The 25420-nt window shown below is 46.3% G+C and overlaps 2 protein-coding genes across 11 annotated transcripts in view; one reads left to right on the forward strand and one right to left on the reverse strand.

Annotated features, from left to right (window-relative positions):
• Positions 1-8907: 8907 nt before the first annotated feature.
• On the reverse strand, positions 8908-11108 carry HSBP1L1 (heat shock factor binding protein 1 like 1). The gene is made up of 3 exons (XM_053983988.1): positions 10782-11108; positions 9819-9913; positions 8908-9592 (listed from the first exon to the last, which is right to left on the reverse strand). The coding sequence occupies exons 1-3, from the start codon at positions 10975-10977 to the stop codon at positions 9506-9508; spliced, it is 378 nt and encodes a 125-aa protein (XP_053839963.1). The 5' UTR covers positions 10978-11108; the 3' UTR covers positions 8908-9505.
• Positions 11109-22611: 11503 nt separating this feature from the next.
• The window catches only part of SLC66A2 (solute carrier family 66 member 2), a 165521-nt gene continuing 162712 nt past the window's right edge, over positions 22612-25420 (forward strand). For 4 of the 10 annotated variants that reach the window (XR_008440802.1, XR_008440790.1, XR_008440793.1 and 1 more), the window contains exons 1-2: positions 22615-22754; positions 23111-23463. Coding sequence is in view for 7 of the 10 variants with exons in the window: in XM_054000417.1 (XP_053856392.1) it covers positions 23261-23463 (203 nt within the window). In the remaining 3 variants the exon portion in view is untranslated. Of the gene's footprint in view, positions 22755-23110; positions 23464-25420 lie in introns of all 10 variants that reach the window. The other 6 variants (XM_054000390.1, XM_054000400.1, XM_054000450.1 and 3 more) reach the window with 6 other exon arrangements.

Consider the following 25420-nt stretch of genomic DNA (forward strand, 5'->3'; position numbering starts at 1 on the left):
CTTCCCCAGGATTGCAAGCGGCATTCGGGACCAGTTCCAGGGACGGTCGCCCTTTCAGTTCGGAAGGCTTCTGTCTCCTGTGTTCTGCTGATAACCGACGGACCTTCGAGCTGCGCAGCAGTGGCAACGCCCTCAGACCAGCAGAAGTTCCACCAGACCCCTCTTCGATGTCCCCGTTTTATGCCTGAGTCCTTCAGAGGTATGCTTATCTCGCTTTTTCTTACGCCTGACCAGGCTTCACCTCCTTTTTTTGGTTTTTTTTTTGTTTGTTTTTTTTTTTCCCTTTTCGAAGAGGGTGATTTAGCTGTGAGACCTGATATAATGGGCAACCGCCTGTCTCCAGCTCAACGGGAGTTTTATATCCAAGTTAAGTCCCACCTTGTTTTAGGGAACATTTCTTTTAATAAGAGAGATTTAAAGCCTTTTGTTAAATTTATTTTTGAACATTTTCCTGCTACTACACGGGAAGATGTTTTGGTGCCTGATTTCTGGGGAAGAGTTGGGAGAAAGATTTACGATTTACAAGTTCAGGGGAGGATTTCAGTCGGTCGTTTTTTTCTGCTTTTTCATTCCATTCTTAATTTGTTAAAAAAGAAGGGGGAGAGTTGGGTCCCCAGTTCACCTACCTCATGTTCCTCCCCCCCAATCCTATTCCCTCTTCCCCTAAGGGCGGATTGGGAGACAGATCCTGCCATACATCGGCACAGAGCTGCTGCCGTCTCTCTGCTGCTTCCCGATCCTCCCTGTCCCATTCGTGTGTTGGGACTGGCCACCCCAACACACATCATTCCTGTTCCATCCACCCCAGAGACCCTAATCCTAGTTTGAAACCCTGTTGCTCTTTAGAAGACTTAACTGAACAAATGGGACAAAATGGCGCCTGCCTCATGGCGAAAAAAGACCAGCCCCAAGATGGCGCCCCTCCTTCTCCTTCACCCCAGAAAATTCCCGCTGTCTCGCCCCTGCCACCTCCTCCCCCTCCGTCGAGTGCCGCCCCTGCGTTGGGACCTGTCCCCTCCTTCCCTCTGACCACACCCCTGGGTGGGCCCCCTGTGGGTGGGACCAGCCCCCAAGTGGGCCCAGCCCCCATGGGTGGGAACCTGCCACTGGAAAGCCACGCCCTGGTGGGTGGGTCAGGACACGCCTCCTCTTCTCCTGCCACTGCCGGTTCCCACGCTACTGGAACCGGGAGGAGGCCTGGCCGGAAGCAGGCCATCTTGGCCTGCAGGGCCCACTGTCTCCGGGACCCACCAGCCAGGGAGAGGCACCGTGCCCTAACCCGGCCTGCTTCATCCTCGGAAGAGGATGAGGAGAGTGGCAGCCCCCGGCATTCCAACAAGTCGGGGGGGTGTTGGGCAAAGATCAGAGAGGAGGCAATTAAGGATGGGGATTTGGAATTGGCACGGGACTTGGGCAGCTTTGTGACACCGGTCATCCTCCGGCGGGGGAGGGAGCCAAAGTGGGAGCAAATTCCATACGCTGAGGTGAAGGAGTTAAGGAAGGCCGCCAAAGATTACGGCAGAAACTCGCCTTTCTTTAAAAATGTGCTGGACTTAACATTTGCTGGATGTTTGCTAGTCCCCCATGATTTAAGGTATATTGCTAAGGCACTGTTTTCTCCCACCGAATGCGACCTCTGGGAGATTCATTGGAAAAAACTGTTGAAACCACTCCTGCGCAAGTATGATCTCGCAGAGGTGGTGGGAGAGGGGGACGAGGCAATGGAGGCCCTTGCTGGAGAAGGGGAGTTCAGCAGTCCAGAGGACCAAATTCTACTGGCACAGAAGCTGCTTCAGGACATAGCAGCAGCGGGAAAGGAGGCACTCCTGAAGATACTGGACGGTAAGACCCCCCTCCAAAACTTTTCTTCCATCATGCAAGGGCCTGAGGAGACTTTTATTACTTTTGTTGATAGACTGAAAGAGGCCATTGAGAGACAAAAAGACAACGTAGAAGCTCGAGCAGAGCTTCTACAAAAGATGGCCATTTCTAATTCTAATTCGGAAACAAAAAAGATTCTCCGTGCACTACCTCAGGACCCCGAGCCCACCATCTCTCAGATGGTGGAGGCTTGCACAAAGGCAATGTCAATGGAGCATACGGTGGCCCTGGCTGTCAGCAAAGGGGTGGGAGAGGCCATGATAAACTTACAAAATACGCGCTGTTTTAACTGTGGTCAGCTGGGTCACATCCAGGTGAACTGTCCCCACTGGCCACAGATTCAACAACCTATCTTGCCCCCCCCAAGACCATATCCTAGGAACCCATTTTATCAAGATCACCAGTTTCATCTACAGCGACAAGGGTACCAGCCAGTGGGAAACTGGAGGCGAAGCGCGAGGAGGGGCCACGCGACGACACCAAGTAGCCCTTCTCAGCATCCCAGCCTCCCGACCATCAGGGAGGACGAGTGGCCGCGCGGCCAAGTCCAGCAGTTCAGCGCAGCCACGAGGACGGACTCCGCCTCTTCCGCCGGACAGGTACCCTGTATCAGGGCAATCGTCGGGTCCTCTGCAGCAGCGTCACCATCTCCAGGATGAGGACCTGACGAGAGTTCCTGCTGGGTTCCTGGGCCCCCTCCACGACTGTCGGGACACCACCGTGCTCATCTTAGAAGACTCCTTCAACACGCCGAATGAAATCACCATCTTACCTGAGGTAGTGTGTTTTCCACCAGGAGAGGAGATCACCGTCTCCGTCATTTGTAACCACCCGCCATTTACTTTAAGGAAAGGAGATCCTTTTGCTTTGCTTTACGTACTGGACACCCACGATGACCTGGACACAGAGAGACATGTTTTCTTCACCCAAAATGTATGTAAAGAAAGACCATTAATTGATGCCAAACTTTCTTTCCAGGGAAAGTCAGTACAGATGTGGCTCATGGCAGACACAGGAGCTGACGTGACCATCATCCCCCAGGCGAGGTGGCCCAGCGACTGGGAGCTTGTGCCCCCTTGCGGCAGGATCTCCGGTGTGGGTGGAGTGGTCCATTCTCTGAGGAGTAGGCATCTTGTGTGCGTGGAAGGTTCGGAAGGACAATTGGCAACGGTGAGACCTTTTGTTGTCTCTTCAAACATACTATTATTAGGAAGGGATGTTTTATCCCAATGGGGAGCCCGCCTCGACATCCCTAGCCCTTCGTGGGATTTTTAGTGTGGGCCACTGCAGAGCGCACTTCCCCACCCCTGACCTGGAAAACCAACACACTGGTCTGGGTGGATCAGTGGCCCCTTCCATCAGAAAAATTGAGTGCGCTTCATAAATTAGTAGAGGAGCAGGTGAAACTTGGGCATTTAACACCTTCTACCAGCCCTTGGAATACCCCTGTCTTTGTAATTAGAAAACCTGGCACAGACAGGTGGCGCCTGCTTCAAAACCTGCGAAGGGTTAATGATGTGATAGAAGATATGGGCCCCATTCAACCAGGCCTTCCGTCACGTTCTATGCTCCCCAGAGACTGGCAGCTAGCAGAGATAGACATCAAAGACTGCTTTTTTAACATTCCGCTCTACCCCGGGGATGCTCCCAGGTTCGCCTTTTCTGTATAATCATTGAATAGGGCTGAACCTTTTAAAAGATATCATTGGACATCCCTGCCTCAGGGGATGAAAAATTCCCCTGTGCTCTGTCAGACTTTTGTAGCGCAGATTTTATCACCTGTGCGTCGGCTTTTCCCTGAGGCCATCATCCTGCATTACATGGATGATGTGCTAGTTTGTGCTTCCGACTCGACATACCTAAAGGCAACACTGGACAAGACTATTAAGGCTATCAAAGCTGCAGGGCTCCAGATAGCGGAAGAGAAGATCCAACTCTCAGCACCATGGAGGTACCTCGGATTCCTCATCACGGGAAGGACAGTGACGCCACAGACGTTGACCATCAACAAGGATCCGAGGACTCTGTGAGACCTTCAGCAGCTGTGCGGAACGATCACCTGGATCCGCCCTCTCCTGGGACTGACGACGGAGGAGCTGTCACCCCTCTTCTGTCTGCTTCGAGGCGACGGAGACCTCGCCTCACCGCACGAGCTGACACCTGCCGCGCGGGAAGCCCTGGGACGGGTTGCTGTTGCTCTGAAGTCTCGCCAGGCACACCGCGTGGTCCGGACCCTTCCCGTGAACTTCGCGGTGTTGGGTAAGTGCCCCCACCTCCATGGACTTCTCTTCCAGTGGGATAACAGAGCATCTGATCCCCTGGTCATCTTAGAGTGGCTCTTCCTACCACACCAGCCCTCTAGGACGATCACGACCCCTGCAGAATTGCTAGCCACTTTAATAATGAAGGCACGACACCGCCTCCAAACTCTTGCAGGGTGTGACCCTGCGTGCATTTACTTACCTGTTACATTAGATCAATTGGACTCGTTGTTGCAAACTAATGAAAATTTGCTCATTGCTCTGGACAGTTACCCCGGACAAATTTCGGTTCACTATCCTAAGCATAAATTGTTTAAGGATACATTGCATTTGGCCCCAAGAATGTTTAAAAGTAAAACACCAATTCCAGGTGCTCTCACGGTGTTCACCGATGGGTCGGGCAGATCCCACAAATCAGTGATCACTTGGAAGGACCCGGACAGTCAGAAGTGGGAGTCTGATGTCCGTCCAACTGGTTGAGGGTTCCCCCCAGATCACGGAACTTGCCGCAGTCGTGAGAGCATTCAGAAAATTTCAACAGCCTCTGAATGTGGTCACTGATTCGGCCTATGTCGCTGGGCTAGCAGAAAGGGCCGAAGGTGCCCTCCTCAAAGAAGTTTCAAACAAAAATTTATACAGTTTACTCTCTGATCTCATTTGGCTACTTTCCCATAGAGAGCAACCTTATCATATCATGCACATAAGGGCACACACCGATTTACCCGGAGAGATCACTGAAGGTAATCGGAGAGCGGACCTCCTAGCCATGTCAACACAAATATCTGCAACCACTTCAACCACGTTACCAGACATACTCCGGCAAGTGCGGCTCAGCCATGCATTTTACCATCAGAATGCCCCGGCTCTTGTGCAACAATTTAAGATCTCGATAGCACAGGCAAGAGCCATTGTTTGTATCTGCCTGAGCTGCCAGTCTTTGGCTCTCCCTTCTCTCATTACGGGGACAAATCCCCGAGGGTTGGGAGTGCTAGAGATATGGCAGACAGATGTAACACACTTTGAGCCGTTTGGTCGGATGAAATACATACATGTCTCTATTGACACGTTTTCCGGCGCAGTGTTTGCCTCCGTCCACGCAGGCGAAAAAAACAGGGATGCCATTAAACATCTTTTCATGGCATTCTCTACGTTGGGAGTCCCATCTCACATAAAAACTTATAATGGCCCATGCTATGCGTCAAAGCGCTTCGGTGAGTTTGCGCAACAGTGGGGAATTTCCCATACCACCGGAATTCCCCACAATCCTACAGGACAGGCGATAATAGAGAGGGCCCATAGAAATCTAAAAAGGCTCCTTGAACAGCAACATAACCCGGACATTACAGTGAGCCCAGCCGAAAGGTTATGTAAGGTCCTGTATATCCTGAATTTTTTAAACTGCTCAGAAAGGGAGCCTGACCCTCCTATTATCCGCCATTTTCACAATAACACCAGAGCGCAACTCACCGAGAGGCCACCAGTCTTGATAAAGGACCCGGAATCCAAAGCTATCCAGGGCCCTTTCCCTCTAATAACCTGGGGGAGAGGGTATGCCTGTGTTTCTACAGATAAAGGACCAATATGGATTCTGGGGAAATATGTCAAGCCCTTCGTAGAGGTGCCAGCTCAGCAGACAACGTGTCCCTGGTGCAAACCACCGAGAACACCTCATCGCTGGACGGAGTTTCCACTGCCTGGAAGAGGAGGAGAAGAAAGACCGTTCCTCCCAATATCGTCACACGTGTCATGATTACCCGAAGATACTTTCCCCCGCTGAACTCTACGTACCCAATTACCCCATCGCCCCCTGTGCCCTTTCCTTTCCCCTAACCTCCCCTTTCCCTCAATCCTTATCCCTTTTCTCTAATTTTATTTAGTGCTTATTTAATAAATAAAAACGGGGGAGTTTGGGGAGGGACCACTGAGGAACGTTTATCATTTAAGTTATGCTTTCTTTTATCACAAGACGCTGAGGATGACTGCCGCCTTGAGGACACCTCTGAAACATCTGATGCTCCTGATCGCCATCATCTGGCTGTCACCGGTCAGGAGCTGGATAGTCCCACAGCCGAGAGAAAACATATGGGTCACACTGGCGAAGTCCTTGCAGCAGGACAACTTCTGCATGGCCATGGGAAGTGTGGACAATCCGTTATCCACGTGCCTGGTAGGAGTCCCCCTGTCACCAAACGACTATCCATATGCAGGAAAAAAACCTAATCCTGTGGACACCTGGGATGAGTGGACGAGGATTCTGCCACATGCACCACAGGAGCCCCAAGAATTGGACCTATTGGGCTCCTCTCAGGCAACATATTGTGTCAGGTTTAGGTACCAGCCCTCCCAGAAAGACTGGGATCAAATGGCTAAACTCCACCCCGCTGGTACTCAAGAATTAAAAAGACACAATGTATCTCCTCACGATCGGAGATACCATGCAGCAAATTGGTGCAATTACACCTCTACCATGGTATCTAGGTCCTCCTCAGTTCCCAGGGTGCTTGCCAGGGGGGTTTTTCTCATCTGTGGCCACAGGGTGTGGGCAGGGATTCCCTCCCAAATCCAGGGAGGCCCCTGCAGCCTTGGCCAGCTTACCACACTGACACCGAACAAAACCCAAATTTTAAATTGGAAAAACGAAAATAAATTGGCTCACAAAAAGAGATCCTATAACCAATTCGACAAAAATTGTGATTCAAAAATTTACAAATGGGGAAAGACGAAGAGAGTCACGGTATCCATATTTTTACCGTGGTATGCCACAGGAAAGGCCCTCGGGGAGCTTTCTCACCTTGAGTGTTGGCTCAGTAAGCAGGCCAACGCCACGTCCGCTGCCCTTTCCGACTTGCTAGCGGACGAAGAAGTCACCAGGCACGCCACACTGCAAAATAGGGCTGCTATTGACTTCTTACTGCTTGCCCATGGCCACAGCTGTGAGGACTTTGAAGGAATGTGTTGCTTCAATCTGGCATCAAAGAGCACATCCATCCAAGCTAATATCCAGCGGATCCGAGAGCAAGTTGACGACATCAAAACTGAGACCTCGACTGTAGACCCTGTGAATAAACTGCTGTCTCAATGGGGTGTCCCAGGGTGGGTTGCTATCATCCTCAGGGGACTCTTGGATCTTTCTGATAATGTTCATTATCTCGCTTGCTTTATTTTTGTTTAGACGTATGTTGCTTAAAACGTTGGGAAATGCTTATTTAATAAATAAAAACGGGGGAGATGTAGGAGGAGGGGTTGGGGAAGGCAGTCTAGGGTTGCCATGGGAAACAGCAGTTGTATGAGTTCTCCACCCCCTTTTGTAAGAGAATTGTACCCTCCCCCTGTCCTGTCAGTTATTGTTCAAGTCTGCCCCTTAGCCTAGAATCTTCTCTGTTCCACGTTTTCCCTTTGGTTCTTCCACCAAGAACACTCCTTTCCCTTTTCCCCACTGGTTAATGTTATATTTCCCCTCCCTTTAGCCTTTTCCCGATTGTACCCTCGAATGCTAAACCCTCCTACCCTTACGCAGTTAAAAGAATCCTCACCCCGCCCTTCGGGGCTCTCGGAATCTGCCTCCCTTCTGCTTCGTTGTCTCCCTGTCTGCCCCTTCTGCAACCCTTCAATAAACAAGCAGGATTTCAGCAGCCTGAGTGTCCCTCCTGTTCTTCTGGTGGACCCTCAGATGTACCAGCTATCCGAGCTTTGTGCCGAGTGGCTACAAGCCCCCACGGCTCGGCAGTCAACCTTTCCTCCAGATGCCTTTCCTGCAAAGCAGTGCCAGCCAGCCTCTCACACCTACCCAACTTGGCATTTTGAACTTCAGCAACGTCCTGTTGGCCCACTTCTCCAGCCTGTTCTCCAGCATACCAACCTCTCCACCCACTCTGACAGTACGTGCAAGTCTACACTGATTAAAGCATTAATTGGAATGATTTCTTGATATTAATGAAGGCTGTAATAGCATTTCTCCCTCATTAGCTGAGGTATTCTGTTAACCTGGCAATGCTTCAGTTTCCACATTTATGGTAAAAGGTTCCCATTACATTTCAGATTAAATCTTCCCTGCAAAGGCTAGGAGTGTTTTGGTGTACAGCCACTTTAACTTCAGTGCAGATGTCCTGTTTTCTGACTACCAATTTCTTCTGGACATGCCTGGCAACTAGAATTCCTCATCTTTTTCCAGGTCTTTAAATAAAACAAACTGTTTTCATCAACGTAGCTAACATTAAAGAACTGAAATTGTCACAATATAAATACCTGGGTGATTTTACCTGCAATGGTGTGCACAGCTTTGAGTGGGCTTGTGAAAAGAGCAACAACTGAGCAGTTGTAGCATACACACTGCCATTTTTTTAGTACAGAATGGTTTATTCTAAGAACATACAAGCCAAAAAGGCAATAAATCTTATTATTTTAATATTAAATACATTTTCATACATTGAAAACATTTGTGATTGGGTAAGTTCACTATATAGGATATAGTTTTCTATCCAAAATAATGGCTTTGTCTTCTCTGAAACCAACAGTTCTTTTTCAGCTCCAGAAAATAAAGTGCCCACTAAGATGAACATACCCAGCTTTCTATTTTTTTCCTGGAGTAATAGTTAAATTTTTTTTCCAGGTTCTGTTATGACATGATACAAACACATTTGTTTTCCCTTAACATTTTTTGTCAGTGTGACACTTGACTGTAAAATCTTGGAGTCAGTGCTATGCTGTTCTGCCCTTAATCTACCTCAAACACATCCTCATTTCAGTGCTGCAAAGATACAGTGAATAAGTAGGTTAGTGATTTATTAATGAATGTGATTCAGCATGGAGATAGGAAGATCTCTGTACAGTTAAATACATCTTTGTGGATTGTCTTTCTGAATTTCTGAAAATTATTGTGTACCTTGTGCAAAAGTCATCAGAATGAACAGATACCTAAGTTACTTCGGAATGTTTGCAGACATTCCTGTCTTTCACTGGGTAAGAAGTTCCAATGACAAGAATAATTGATGTGTCTCAATTTGAATCAGGAAAGTGTGCAACAACAGGAAGACAACATCACTTGCATCCACAGAACAGGGAAGCAGTGCTGCCTCATAAATAATAAGAACACAGAGTCAGGCATCTATCAGGGAGGGGACTGGCATTTTTAACAGACAAATATAAAATCCAAAACAATCCTGAAATGTAGCATGATTTTATATTATGAAGTGACTGATGACAATTTACTGTTGTGTTTGGGGTGAGTGTATGTGAGAGGTGTGCTCCAAGCCACACTGGGAAGCTGTAGTAGGTTTAAAAGCAGAGGTACACAAATTTATACCAGCAAGAATCCTCAGCTAGGTTAGCATACCTGAGGGGCCGGAATGGTGAGCAGGAACACTTCAGGCCACACGCATTTCACTATGAATGGACAGCCTCGATTTACACACTTGGTAATTTAGCACTGCCCCCTTATATATTGCACTCAGCTGGAACGGAGGCAGCAAGATGCAGTTTTTCTTTTGTGAAAGTGATCGCATTCTTTGTTTCTTGGCAAAAAAAATTCCAAGGTATATTAAATATATTTTTAACAAGTATACTTTCAAATCCAAGAAAATGCAGGTCTACTAAATATGTAAACACCATTATTCGCCCATCACTTAAACCTAAATGGAAATATATAAAACACAGAAAAACTTAAGTAAATGTCTTTACTCCCAAGTCTTCATCGCTGTTTTCTACCCCAGCCTCTGTCATCAGGTCAGCAACATGCTTCTCAAGGTCACTGATGTGCTCACCCATTTCTTCCAGTAAAAAGTTAAAGATAACTTCTATAAATAAGAGTTCTGCAATTTTACAGGTTTTTTCTTCTGTAAGAAGAACAAGCAGCTTTCTTCCAGATATGTCAGCCTTTTACTTGTTCATGGTTAATGCAAGATGAAGCACACACAAGGTGGTATTGTTAGAACACAATCCCATGTTCTCTTACGACAGATAAGCATTCAAATTCTTAGTATCAAAAGCCTTTGCAAATACTCATGAATGAACTGTGTAAGAGATTGTTTTCTTTCTGAGGAACTCTTTTAGGTGATACCATACAGGTAACCTACAGAATCAGGACATGAGTGCTACTCAAACAAGGTCAAGTTTCCGAAAAAAAATTAATAAATGCTTCAGAAAGCAGAGGTAGTTTCTGTAAGCACATGTAATAAGAAAGCTCAAAGCCCCTTCAGGTCTGATTTTCGTCTTTTGAGGGCTCACCTTGTCATACTCAGGCCAACAGCTGCTTTTAAACCGTGGCTCATTTGAGCTGCATTTTTGGAGATGCTTTTTTTAAATGCACCTTCAGAATCTTTGCACATAATTCAATACTTATTTTACTTGAAAGCCAGAATTGTTGCACAGAGACTACCTTGCTACTTGTAGTGAAACATTTTTTAGGACTTCCTTCTTAGAAAAAGGGATCTATACCAGGCGGGGGGGGGGGGGGGGAAGTCAGGTGCCTTTACGTCATAGGTGTTTACTCACGTCACACATTCTACGCTAATTTGATGTTTAAGAAAGAAGCCCATCCCGCTGTTAGAAGCAAAGATCCCGCCCACCCTCATCAGTACGCGGGGGGCCCCAGCCGCGGGATCCCAAACCCAGCCGCGATACCCCACGTTCCAAAGAAGATATTTCTCAGCGTCAACTTCTCCGTCACAGCCTCAAAATTCTCCTGCAGCCGGCAGAGCAGATTTTCCGCCTGCAGGAAGAGGGGAATATAAAGACGGGGGAAGCAGAAGGCAGGAGCCAGGGCCGTACAGAAGCCCTGCAGCCAGGGCACTCCGCCCGGCCCCGTCTCACCACCTGCTGCAGCTCCGGCGGCTGCCATCGACTCCGCGGGTGCGGCAGGGTGGGCAGAGAGCGTACGGCCTCAGGGAACCCTTAACTACCAGTCCTTCATTTGCTGAAGAAATCGTCGTTCCGCGCAGCAGTAACTAAATAAGGATGGCGAGGTTTGATCTTAAGAGGCCTTACAATTTTTTTTTTTTTTTTTTTTTTTTTTTTTTAAAGTTTTGCTTCCTTTTCCCTCGTGCAATTAGTTTTGTGAGATGGAGTGGTAAAAATACCGTGGTGGTTGAAATTCCTTGCACTGCAGTGTCGAGCGAGACAACATCAAAGGCATCAGCAAGAGTCGGATGGTGCCTCTTGCAGCACCAGCATCTAGGTCATCCCTGGCTTTTGGGCTGCACAGCATAAAAAAGCTCCCGGTGCATCTGTTACAGAGGTATCGTTCTTCTGGATACTGGGACTGTTGCCTGATGTAAATGAAGAGGTTTTCAGTTTACTGTGTCTGTAGGGTTAGAAGCATATCACTGTTGGGCAACAAATTACCTTAGTCAATTACTTTGGGTAATTACATATGCTAGATATGCCAAATATGTGTCTTCATCTACAAAAAATTTCTGAGCTAGAAATTACTTCAGTTGCTGTAAGCCTACCACTTAGAATATTTTGTAATAAACTTCATTGTTTTCTTTCTTGACCTTTCCCACCTCATTTGAGAGGGTGTGTTAATCTCGGAGGTGAAATGCTGGCATCAAAGCAAACCTCTGCATTGCTACCTGATTCCCATAATTGTAGTGTCTCTGTAAAGCCTTATTTTTTCCCACTCTTGCAGGTAGTCCTCATTGTAGAAAGAAAAATTAAGCACATTTTGCAAAGCTTGAATGTTTTAGCAGTATTACTGCTCTATAAAGCTTCTAGATAAACAATTTGAACAATATTATGCATGTAGCTAGGGTTTGCTTTTGTATGTAGCCACTAGCTTCAACCATACAGCCTTTTTGTTCTGTTGCATAAGAAATAAGGAACAAATTGTGCTTCTTACCTGTTTATTTGTCAATAGTAAATATTCTTTCCTTTAAGGCTAGGTAGTAGTAGTAGGTAGAGCTGTAGTATTTTTGCATTTTTACTTCTGATAAAAGCCATAGTCTTCCTGGTTTTCCCTCCTTCCAGAAGAGGTAAAAATCTCCCTCAGGCAAGAGTATTTTTCCCCCAGAGGCAAAGCAGCTCTGTCTGCTTGTGCCCAGTTATCTTGAACAAAGCCATAGAGTCCTATTTGTAGTGAAGAGCTTGCAAGGATAAAGAACCAGCTGAAAATGCAGAGGAGCAAGCGTTATACAGCCAATCAATTTGTGGGAATCCCACTACATCTTTGTAGTGCCACATTTTAGCAATGGCCAGGTTAGAGTTCAACTGAAAACAAGCATGACTTGATAAAGGCTTTCTGTAATTAGCCCCTCATTTTTGTAAGGTAAGTCAGTGTGGTCAAAACAAAAAAAAATATACTATCTAGCTGGCACAGCAATGAAGGACAGGCAATTAAAAGTGTGAAAGAGACTGTAAAATATTTACCATGCATTTCCACCTTCAAAGGTTTGGTTCTTTTACTTTGTGGGCTCAACAGCTGATGTGAATGGCCCTCTTAGTTCAGATCTGGAGCTGAATTAAGCCAATAGTGCACAGCTGAGTTTATGAAATAAAAACAGAAGTGTCTTTAAAGCTAAAAGTAGCCATGGAAAAGTTCCAAACTTCAGAAAGTCTAAGAACAGAAGAGACAAATTGCAAGACCAAACAGACTTCGCTTAACAATGTATTTACTTATAATAGAACTAGCATGTTTGGTTTTGCTCTGCTGTCCTCTAGTCTCTCCCTTCTCAGAGGGCTTAGAAGTTAAGAATTGAGCTTTTGCATACGTTTCCAGGGTCTGAAGTCTGGGGATGTTAGATGAGCCATAGTTTAAAAGCACAGTCCATGTTGGGCAGGCACCCATGGGCTAAGGGAAGCTGAGCACAGACCCTTTGGTTTTGTTTTGTTTCAAAAGCAGAGGGCTAGCTGAGAACCAGTAAACCACCAGTGCTCATAAGAGTATTTACTGCAATAAGAATGCTTAATTTACTAAAAGGATAACAAGAAATTCATTTTGGCAATGAGTACAAAAACAGGTCCTGAGGAGGTTTGAGAAAGGAGCAAAAGAGAAGATTTGACAATAAATTCTTTTTCCATTCCAAAATATGCTTTATGCTTTCTTTCAGTAAAAAGCTTAGCCTTTGGTCACTTTCAGTCTAAATATGTCTTCTTGATATGAAGAACATGAAGTAAAAATAAAATTAGGGTGACCTTGAGGCTGAGGTACCATCTGCTTCCATCCTATTTCAGTATTGCAGACCTGTGCTGTGAACTCTTCACAGTGTGCGCTGAAATGGTATCCAAAGCATGTTTCTATTGCTCTTTCCTAGGGAAATTCCAGTCCCTCCACTGCTGGAAGGAGAAGTCAGACTGCAGGATAGGACATAAAAGCATCTTGAAATATTTTTAAGACCTAAGCTCCAAGTTCACTGTCATGCTGTAAAAGGCTGTGGTGTGGCGAGATAGAAGATCTGTTGTAGAAATGCATTACTCTTACTGTTTGGATGTTACATAGAGCCTCTTTTCCTCCTCTTTGCTGACAAATAAGATTTTATATACCAGGGGTAAGGAATCCTTTGGTCACATGCTCCAAGCATGTCTGGCTCAGGGTTGCTTTGGAATGGAGGTGAGGCCAGAGAGAGGACATCTCAAAGAGAAGCTGAGTATGAAATGTGTGGTAAGAAAGAAGACAGGAATTTAGTCCTGGAAGAAGGCAAGGAGGCAAGCGCTCCTGGGCCAACATGGCAGCTTGTTTGACTGCAGATCAGAAGCCAGGATGCAAATGGTACTGTAAATTTTGTGGGTTTGCTTTTTTTTCTTCCTGGCAGAGGCATGGTCAATACTAAAAGTTTTCTCTGAAGAGAAGAGGGCTAGGTACAAGTTAGTGCTTGCAGCACAATCATGGTATTTTTGCTAACAAATTGTTGGGCTGGGTCTTTGAGTCATGCTATGTTTGGTCCTTCCCTCTCAGGTAGGTTCTCTTGTGTCACTTTGCATTCGTGATTCAGAGGGACACAATGTGTGGAAAAAAACATCTGGCTTTGCTAGGTCATCAGCTTTTATATACAGCAATCCCAAATGGTACTGATGGTTCTTGTAGCAAACTTTGACATTTACCCTATCTTTTGATTCAGCATAATGCAGTTCACTGAAAGCTTGCTCCATGGAGTACTTCCTGGTGAAGGCATCACTTTTCTTTCATATGGTAACATCAGTAGACCAACAAGTTGTTATTTAAAAGCATGGAAAGACCTGGTGAGTGAAATGCAAATGCCTCGGGCAGGGGCAAAAGCATTTGGGTCAGTGGTGTCTGATAGCTGGTGCTCCTTTGATAGACGAAGTCATTTGAGGTGAATATTAAAAGCCTGGATGTTTGCTCATGGTTCAAATTTCAGGTTCTGTATCTTTGAAGAGAAAAGGGTAATTCCAGCTGTTGGAAACCTGATCCTTGATGGAGGTGCTCTGCCTTTAATAAAAGTGTTCTTTATAAACTTTAATAAAAGTGTTCTTTAATAAAAGTTTTGGCACTGCTGCTCAAAAATCCCCTTATTGTGAAGTATTTCAGCCAGCCCCTTTCTGCAAGTATCTACAGAAAGAAAACTGAAAAGGTTAAGGATAATCTTGATCAGTGTGTGCTGTGGGCATCATGTACTGCTAAGTAGCTGTAACAGAACACAGGGTGTAATTTTCCCTGTAAGCATATGGCACCGGGATAAATGCAGGAGCAGCAGAAAAGTGACTTCGGAGGCTGGTCTGGTGGGTGAAGAGCTGTGTGTAACTCACGGCCCTGCTGCTGTTGACTGAGTTATTATCTGGTGGTCCAGAAATCTCCAGCTATGTTTCCTGGACATGGCTGGTAAGAGATGTTGCTTCATGTGTTTTTTTTCTACTCCAGCCTAGTTTCATCGTCTTTGGATAGTGAGGATGAAGGAGTATTCACCACTCAGCTCGCCTCTGGAAAGGCTGCAGGAGGGAGCTGGAGGTATTTGTCCCTGGTGGGAGTGGGAGCAGGGTCTGATTCTCTGGCCTGGTGGCCTGCTGCTAGCATGCCTGGCACTGCATCTGGGGGCTGTTCAAACCACCCGGTGGTGGCCTTGCTCCTCACACATGGACAGAGGAGCTTTCTTGAAGCAAACGCAGTGTGTAACAGGAGAGGCTCTGCTATGACGGCAGGATGGTCAGCCCCTGCAGCACAAGGACAGGCAGCTGACCTCACAGGTTCAGATCCCACAGCCTGGTGTAACTCTCTTCCAGGGACCTCGTGGTCCAGAGCAGAATGTGCATTTTTTGCACAGATATTAAACATGGCATGTGCTGTGGTGCGTGATGGAAAGAGTATTTTTCTAAAATATTTGATAAAGAGAGTCTGTGCTGAAGAGGCACAGACATATTGGTCACACAGTGGAAAATGCCCATTTTGCATTTCCATATGGTGTAAAGAACTGTTGGTAAAGTTTCCTGTGACCAAACTGCAGTTATGCTAATGTTTCCTTCTAGCTTCAGAGACAATTTTTTCCAGAGGAGGCAACTGGAGTGTCTCCCTGGTACAGGCAGTTTAAATTCACCTTGAATTAATGGAAAGCACTTAGTATGGTTGCATAAAAAGTGAGTTGATTTGGGCAAATATAGGCAATAACACTGAGAAACACTGGGCGTAGGATGCATGCTCTAACAGCAAGATGTGGTCAGTGAGCAATGACAGTAATAAAAAAAGCCAAGAGTGTGGTAATCTGATTCTTTGGTGTTTTTTTTTTTTTTTTTTGTTTGTTTTTTTTTTTTTTTTTGTGAGAAAAAGCTTACACTTCCTCATCTGAAAGAAAGATCTTTTGCAAATATGCTCTTAAGACTGAAACCTTGACTGGCAGTGGCCTGCCTGCTTCTTCTGTGAGACATTTGTGGCAGAGGGGAGGTGCTAAGCGTTATGACAGGTATTTTATGCAGCTTGCGTAATGTTGGAAGCCCTCCCACATCAGCTCCATTTAGTGTTCCACATGGTGTTTGCCAGCAGGAGACACTTGGGTGCATATTCCAAGTATGCCTAGCAAAAGGCATCTGAAATTACAAGGGCATAGAGGGGTCAAGGGTGCCAAGGGACACTGCCAGCATAGGTAGCACAAGCGTCAGCTGAGCAGAAGAGCACTGGAGATTCGGCCTTCCACAACTAGGGAAGAGGTGCAGTGGCATGGGCCCCCAAGGGGCCTACTCTTGGGGCTGGCCAGATTGGCTCAGAGGACACATGAGAATGTTAATTTTCTCTCTGGGATAGACTCTGTATTAAGCAGAAGCAAAACCACCTGTAACTGCAATTCCTTGGGGTTTCAGAAAAGTCAGTCTGCAGTGTTTGTGTCTGTCGTGTCTAAATTATCTTTGACTCAAGTATTACTCTTGCAATAAAGATGGTCTTTGTGTTTTTTTTTTTTTTTTTCCCATTCTGCACTCTTTCCTCATGGTAAGGAGAGCATAAATTTAGTTTTGTTCTGTTTTTAAATGTACAAGAGCTGTTGAGCTTATCTAACAGAAACAAGCCAGGTGTGTGCTACAGTGTGTAAATGCCACCAGGAACACTTTGTCCTTGTCCTAGAACAGAAAAAGAAAAAACAGTTTGAGTCCTGTAATGCTACTGACTCCAGGTCACCTGGTAGTATTTTGAATCATGATAAAGCTGTAGTTTCTCTGTCATTTTTCTTTTCTCTCTCTGCTTCTTCTTTACTCCACAGTGGAGAGAAAATGAGTCAGAGTAGGCTAGGGATAGTTCTCCTGACACTTTGGATGCTGCATTTGCACCCTCACTTGTTCAGCGAGAAAGCCAGCTTGAGTATCTCCCAAATGGCATTTCATGTCCTGTGTTGGCTCTGGCTACAATGGAGTCAGCTTTTTCCAGAGTGACCCATGTGGTGCTGTGTTTGTGACTAGAACACTGCTGGCAGCACACCAGTGTTTTAGCCATCACTGAACTGTGGTTGCACAGCATCAAGGCCACCTCTGTTACTCTGCCCTCTCCTCCAGCAAACAGGCTGGGAGTCACAAGAGGCTGAGAGGGGAAGCAGCCAGGACAGCTGACCCAGGTGATAAAAGGGGCATGCTGGACCCATAGCATCACACTCAGCAATAAAACCAGGCTGCGGGCAGGAAGTTTCTTCCAAAGTAGCTGTTGCTCAGAGACCGGCTGGGGACCGTGGGATGTGGGGACTAGTGGGATGTGGTGAATGGTTGACTTTGCATCACTTATTTATGTTCTTTTTTATTCACTACAAGACTTTTATGTCAACCCATAGGTATTCTCCCCATGGCTTCACCCTGCTGATTCTCTTCGTCATCCTGCAGTAAGGAGTGAGTGACCAAGTGGCAGTGGGGGCTTCATTGCTGCCTAGGATCAACCCACCAGACACCTTCTTTCCCAGCTCAATCTCTGGTACCAGCAGCTTCTTGTGGAACACAATTTATCCTGTAATTACTGAGCATTTTGCCCCAGGGAGGAGTGAAGTGCATGAGAGAGGGAGATGGTACAGAGCTCTTTCTGCATCATGTCAAGAAAGGCCCAACAAAAACCAGCTTAATAAAATAGCCATTTTAGTAAGATGGAATAAAAAGAGGAATCTGTCCCTTCTGATGCTGAACACCATGCATTGGATCAGCAATGAATGGAGCCTGCATGGTACTTTCCCATGCACACTGTGCAGATCCCATCTGCGGAGATGTTCTTCTATTACATATTTTCTTAAGACAAAGCAGCTCTACTCCTGAAGGTTGCTGTGGTGAGAACTTCTGGCTGCATTGCTGGATATGGGCAAGGATATGCAGGTGGATTGGACTCCTCTGATGCAGCCAACTGCTGAGGTGACCTTGATGCCATGGGACACACCAAAGGCATCCCAAGAGCAGGTGGGGAAGAAATAATTGCAGCCAGCTGGACCCATTTGACAGAAGAGCAGGCTGTGGGTTAAGCAGTCCTGGTTCAACATCTTACCTAAGTAAGCAGCTACACAGGTAAAAAGTTGAACCAGGACTGCTGTTTGTTTATTTCCCCACTCCGAACTTTGCCCATTATTTACAAAGCTGTAATGGTTTGAAGAAGGGTTCATGTATCTCTGCCAGTTGTCAGACTGATTCCTGCTCTGACATGTTTGCTTTAGGGCTTTTTCTCCGTTTGTCTGTGGAGATGGTAGCAGACCAAGTACAGAGAGGAGTCTAATCATCAACCTCCATGGTCCTGGCTCCTGCTCCCCAGTGCAAAGCATGTGACTACTGCCCAGGGATGGGCATGTTTGTCAGAGTTTCTCACTGGAAGTGCAGAGGGTGTTCCTCTGCAGGTGAGTGGGTGTTCCACTCATGCTGATATTCACTGTTCTGTTTGCAAAGACCAGCGCAGAAGGAGAAAGGAAGAGTGGTGAAGATGTGCAATAAAACTGTATCTCCTATTAACACTAGCTTGAGTCTGTCCATCAGCTGCCAAAACAGGGGCTCACCGGTGCTTGGAGGGGCCGGAGGCAGCCTTTGCCACCAGTTGCAGCAGGGTTGCTTTAAAAAAATCAAAAAATGGAGACAAGGATAGCTGATTTAGTGATAATACATTACGGTAGGAATGGCCAATTTCAAGACAGTTAAGACCCATTTACTTCTTTCATGAACAGTACAGTGAATATTTCTTTTTAATGTCCTCATGGCTGTAGTTGTAGAATGAGATATATAATGTGATAATTGAAGGGAATTTGGCTACCATAGGGATTCACTTTATCCTTTTATTGTGCAGTTGTTCAAGAAGTATCTTAGAGCTTATTTGCACTTTACCAGGGTCTTGCAGGGACTTAATATGCTTGCTTCTGTGCAACGGCATTTCTCTAATGTAGAATATAAAATAATTTTAATACTCATCTTTCAAAATCAATTGACAGAACAACAGACTGGTTGGGAGACTTGCAGCAATCTGCTATTTTTGCTACTGCAGTAACTACAAGTGAAGTACCAACGGCTGTCCTCCTCCTCCTGTAAAAAACTGCAAAGAGATGGCTAAGGCTTGTCATGAAACTGGTCCATTGGGTGGTTCATTTCTGTGTCCTGCTGGTCCCAGTGTCGTCCTGATAGGAATATGGCCATATGGAGCCAAGTGTAGAAATGGGGTTCTGCTTACTTTTAAGTCAGTGTACCTATTTGCAAAAACCAAACCTTATATAGTAGTTTTTACTACCTCTACCAACATTAAAGTTAAAAGCCCTTTGAAAGCATCCCATGTCTGTTCACCATTTTTAGCTTGCTTAAACCACATCCAAAGATACTACAGGAACATTTATCAGATTTCTTACTCTAAAATAAATCAAAGTTCTTGTGATGTTTGGAGGTTTGGTTACCAAAATGTTAACTGCTAGAAGCTAGTTCATAACTAGGTGGCTAGAGCTGCTCACATAATCAATTTCAATTCTCCTACAGCAGATGTCCTAAAAAGATTAATTTAGTCTTCAAAGATCTGGTGTGAAACTGTCTGCTTCTGTTTTCTGAATGGGTAATGTAGTTCTAGCAAATAGAGGATTTTTTTCCTAATGGGGGAATTTTGCCAGTCTGTGTGAAAAAATAAATACACCTGTTCTTTTTCTCCTCATTTGAAACAGAGGATTGCTGTCTGGCAGCGAAGCAGTACTGTTTCTAGGGTAGGCTCTGCTTTTTTACCAAGAGAACAGTCCTTCTGAGGTCCCTCTCTGTTACTATCTGTCAGAGAAAGAAATCTGCTTTCATATGAAGCCTCACAAGGCTCATTCTTGTGTGACTGCACTCAGACGTGCAGGTTGCAGAACTTTTTCTTGATGATGCAAGACTCTCTCCAATCACCTGTTATCACCTCAGGTTTAGATAAATTTCTTCCAGCACACTTTCCTACTGTCATCTTCCTGGGTCTGCTGTGGTTGGGTGTTCCTGTGTCAGGCAGGATGCTATGGCTAGAGGCAGCAAGCACCTCAGGATGGCACCACTACCAAAAACACCTGAGCCTGGCTTTTTATAATATCCTGAGTCCTGAAGGGTCCCTTCCTTGTTGGGGAAGATGAAATAGCAAGGCCCTATAAATATGAGGGCCTGGCAAAAGAATCAGAGAATACAGATATCGAGATGAAAACGAGGTTTGAAATACCAAACCTTCATTACTGAGCATCCCGAAAACAATAATGCAATCCCCCCTTTCTGATAGAACCTAAGGTCAAATGGAATGTCCTGTCTCACCCCCCAATGTATGGTTCATCCCATACCTGTAACCCTCCCCTGAAGTATCCGATGTCTGTAACCCCATTGGCCCAAGTCCTGTCCCAGCCCACCTTGAAGCCCCCTGATAAGGTGTGGCCGAGGGACCGAACTCTCTCTCTCTCGGACCTTCCTGCTGGGACACCCACCTGGCACCATCCCTCTCTCTCCCCCCGCTCTCCCCGGGCCTGCCACGAGTTGCAGCTAGCAACTCTAAGCAGGGCCCTTCATCCTTTATAATAAACCCTATGCTCTAAAGACCGGGCCTCAGAGATCCTTCGTTACCACCCACCCAAACCGTCCTGGAGTCCAGCAATCCCCGCACTTCCTGATGCTGGCAGCTGTTCAGCCAACCTGTCATTCCTCCTCCTACTCAGTGTCTGGTGTCACTGGTCAGTTTAGCTTACATCAATGGATTAACTCCTGAACAACCAGGATGTTTTTTAGTGACCAAGAACTGAATTGTGTTCACACAGCAACATGCTGTAATTCACACTTTTTACCCTTACAGTTTCAAGTAAGGGAAAACAAGCTAAGTTTAGGCAGTTGTCTGTTTCCAGCTGAGTATTTTAGAATCTGAATATTATATACAATTCATTATTGAATAGACTTAAGAGCATCCTGGAATAATTCTGGAACTTAACCTGGAGATCTGGTGGCACCTTGGGTAGTTTCTTCTACTTAGGTAACCATTAGTTCAAAACATCTGTTTTCTCAAGACAATTTCTTCATGATTTCTCAAAATACTTGTATTTACATGAACAAAAATTGGCTTTCTAATCTGGGCTACTCATATTTTCAACTTGAAGTTTGCTTAGACCATTGTGCTTAAGGAAAAATAATGTGCTAAGGGCTCCAAGGAAAGCATGTAAAGAAGTTGGCATAACTGCCTGATCTTAATGTGCAAGTGATACATGAAAAATGAGCCATTAAATAATAAAATGTTTTAAATAATACATAATTGGATTGTTATAGTCTCTCTGAGTCAGATGCGATGAAATCAGGAACTTCAGGATCCTCATCCAAAAATCAGAGTTCAGAACATCCACTATGTATTTTTAACTTCAGTAATCAAACTATCAAGTCTGTGTAATGGAATAGAGCTTTGTTCAAGTAGCAGAGCTGCTACTTCCTTGTAGGAAAGCTAAGTCCCAATGTTTTCACTGGTCACCTGATCTACATAGGAGGCTGTTTTGGATATTTGTATGATGGCGTTCCAAGAATGTCTTTGATAATTACATTCTGCGGTAATGTGCAGGTTCATGTGCTGCACGTATGCTGCAAAAATTGCCCAGTGGAAGAAATATTTGCAGTTGAGCAAGGTGCTGCTATGCAGGAAGTAAACAAAAGGCTTCTGAAATCCCAGAACAGACAATTCTATTTTTAATTCAGCTCCTTTTCCCTTTTAACACTCACAAAATACATTTGCAGTTGCTGCTATAGGACACAAAATCATACATCATTCAGATGCAGGAAAACCCATCTAGTTTCCTACCTGTTGGATGAGCAGCAGAGGATGAGCAGTCTTCTACTTACAAGGTAGAAGGAAGCATGTCTGGGGTAGTATTATGGGGAGCCCAACAAACAAGCTTTGAGGACAGCTGTGCAGCCACTTGGATGCATGGTGGATGATCCATCCTTTTAAGTGTTGCTGGAGGAGGTGGATGCAGTTTCCATGTTGTCATTCTTCACACAACACCTGTGTGCAGCACTTGCTGCACTTGTCCTCTCCTGGCCAAGTGCAAGCAGCAGTAGAGGCTCCCTGGTCACTTTGGGTCTGCCCTACTTTGGGTAGAAGATGCACACTTTTCCCTCTCCAGCCACTGCAATTCAGAGAGCCACAGAAATCACAGAATGATAGAATGGTTTGGGTTGGAGGGGACCTTAAAGACCATCTAGTTCCAACCTCGCTGCCATGGACACCTTTCATTAGGCCAGGTTGCTCAAAGCCCCATCCAGCCTGGCCTCGCAGGGATTGAACAGCCACAGCTTCTCTGGGCAACCTGTTCCAGTGCCTCACCACCCTCAAGGTAAAGACTTTCTTCCTAATATCTAATCTAAATCTACTCCCTTTCAGTTTAAAGCCATTGCCCCTCTAGTCCACGAGGCATGACGGAATTTTCCGTAACTCCTGGGGAGCAGGACCCGGGGCGGTAGCTCAGCGAAGCCCGCGGAGGAGCAGGCGCCCAGGTACGCCCGGGGGAGCCGAGCCACTCCGGCCCCGAGCCCCCCACGGTATCGCGGTGCTACCCGCCGTATCCCGGTACCGCCCCCGGGCGGCAGCGCGGTAGAAAGGGAGGAGGGGCCCGGGCCCGGTGCCGCCGGTCCCCGCCGGAGGAAGGGGCGGCCCCGGCGCTCATTGACGGAGGCGGGGCCGCTCCCGGTACGTCACGGGCCGCCCCGGCCGCCACTGCCCGCCCGCGGAGCGGCGCCGGGGGATGGAGGCAGCGGCGGCCGGAGGTCGGGGAGCAGGTGCGGGGCGGGCGGCCGTGCCTGTCCGCGGGGTGGGGAGAGCGTGGGTGGGCGAGGGAGGCGGAGAAACCCCCTCGGAGACACGACCCAGGGTCCGGGCAGGGGTGGCGGCGGCGGAGCCGCGTGTCCGCGCCCTACCCGGCCGCTCTCAGCGATGGGGCGGCGCGGCTGCCGTGCCGGGGCCGGGCTTCCCCTGTGGAGCGCCGGCCTGGGAGTGGGGCCGGGGCTGAGGCTGGAGCGGGGGCGGACCCGACCCACCCGCGGCAGGGCGGTGGTCCGGGCTCGCCAGCGCCCGTCTGGCAGCGGCCGGAGCCACCCTTGGCAGAGCCAGGCTCATGCCCCATCCCTTTCACCAGGTCCGGGCCCCGCGGGAGAGGGCGCAGTCATGGTGCCACATCTCGGCCAGGAGCCCGCCCGTGGCTAGAGGCGGCCCCGGAGAGCTGCGGCGGGGCACCCTTAGCCTGAGGGCATCCCTCAGCTTGAACGCCTCCCCGCGCGCCCCCGGCATGGAGCCGGGCGGCCTGGAGTGGCTGCTGGTGCCCATGCAGCAGCTGGTGTCGTGGGGCGCCGCGGGGGCCATGGTGTTCGGCGGTGTCGTACCCTACATTCCCCAGTACCGGGACATTCGGCGGACCCAGAACGCTGAAGGCTTCTCCACCTACGTCTGCCTGGTGTTGCTGGTCGCAAACATTCTGCGCATACTTTTTTGGTAAGTTGGCTGTGCTTCTGCTCAGTTCTAAAGGTTCGTGCTTGCTTGCTAGTTGTAAAGCTTTGGTTGGAATATTTGAAGAAATAATGTTTTACGTATGTTTTCCCTTCTCTTGAAGATCTAAATGCTGTTTTTCCATCAGTGGGTAAGCCTATTAAGTAGAATGAACTGGGCTGGGGAGCATGATCTCTTTCCCTTGACAGATCTGATTATCAGCACTCTGATTTCCAAGATGAAACTTTTTAACTTGTTGGTAAAGAGTTTTATGCTAAGTCAGGTCTTTTTTCTTGCTGACTGTATTTTGCACTTCTCATGCTCCTCTATCTCCATTTTCAGAGTGAAAGCCTCGGTACCATCCACTTATTCTAGTGTCTAGTTGGCATTAGCGTCACTGGAACACTTGCCATATATTCTTGCATTTTCCCAGGATGCCAGCTGGCTTCAGAGGGGATTCACTTGTAGATCTTCATGCACAACTACAGATGAAAATTTTCATTCTTGGATAAGCAAGGAAAGGCTGTGCTGCCTTTCAAAAGCAAATTTATTTTGCTTTCAACACCGGTTTCAATACTTAAGAGCAAGTTTGTGTCCATATTTTGGTCTTGTGCTGCTAGACAAAGAAAATGTTACCATGGCATGATTTCTGTGAATCGATGTTATAAACATCTTGCTCATTACTTCTTATTATATAGGTGCTACACTACTGAGAATGTACTTGGGAAGCCAAAGATGTAATGGTCTGGGCAATTACTGCAACTAAGGACAGTTATTCTGTGATTCTGTTTTGATTACAAAGTAATGATTTTTAATCCATAAAGAACTGATAGGTAACAGGCTGCATGTGTTTGTTGGTTTCCAGTTTCTTTTTAAAGAAATCTCCTCTGACTCTGTATAATGGCTTAGTAGGTTCTGCTACAGCTGTGCTGGAGTGGAAAACAGGAGACCCTTTCTTGGCTCCACAAGCTGGCAGTCAAACATAGGAGTCATCACTAGATCAGAGCTACTTGTTGCATTGGAACTGTGTTTTCCTGGGGAGAAGTATATGGAGAAAGCAGAGAGCAGGAGGGAAGTAGAGGAACTGGCAGGAGGAGGAGAAGTGAAGAGCCTGAGCTGACAGTGTTAGAAAGGGAAATAGTGTAATTTTTGATTTTACTGGAGGTAGTCAAAGTATATAAAATGGCTTACTCCTGAATGGAGATGCTGACAGTTTCTAGGTAACTCAGGTGAGTGCATCTATTAAGTGAAACTCAGACTACGGAAAAACTGAAAAGATCTTTAATTTGAATTGATTTTAAGTACATCTAGTTAAGAGACGTGTCAAAGTATAAATACTTCCAATGCAAGTACTGAAAAGTTATAATTTATGTCAATATTTAAAGGTTTGTCAATACGTCAAAAGAGAGAGAATGCAGTTATATTGATAGGAGTATGTATGAGTATTTAAACCACATGATAGTATCACTCCCTGACATGTATAAGCACTGTGTAAGTTCTAGTCACCTTGGAGCTTGGCATGGAATGGCTTTACGCAGGAGCCTGCAGAAACCTTTCTGTCTGTACTTGCAATGACTTGTGTCTCTCTAGTTCTACTAAACTAAAAGACAAAAGAGTACTTGCATAATGATAATTCAGTGTTCCTGGGAGAGAATATTTTGCTTGTCTGCCTAAAAAATTAGGTATCCCTGGTAGTTAGTTATAAGCACCAGTATGTCATGAAAAGGCATTGAGGATGGATGTTATCCTCGGGTATCTGAATGACTAAAGGAGGGTTGTAGAGCAAGAGTCTGTGATTCCTGTGAACATTGTGAAAATGCACCCAGAGAGCATCTTGGTAATTCAATTTTTGCATTATTTGGTTAATGTCACCTACGGCTGATGCATTATCTGGGACACAATGCTTTTGATAATGACATAAACAGCAGAATTATTTTAATTGTATATGTAATATTAATTGGAG

The sequence above is a fragment of the Vidua macroura genome, chromosome 1 (genome assembly GCF_024509145.1).
Source record: "Vidua macroura isolate BioBank_ID:100142 chromosome 1, ASM2450914v1, whole genome shotgun sequence".
Classification (NCBI taxonomy): domain Eukaryota; kingdom Metazoa; phylum Chordata; class Aves; order Passeriformes; family Viduidae; genus Vidua; species Vidua macroura.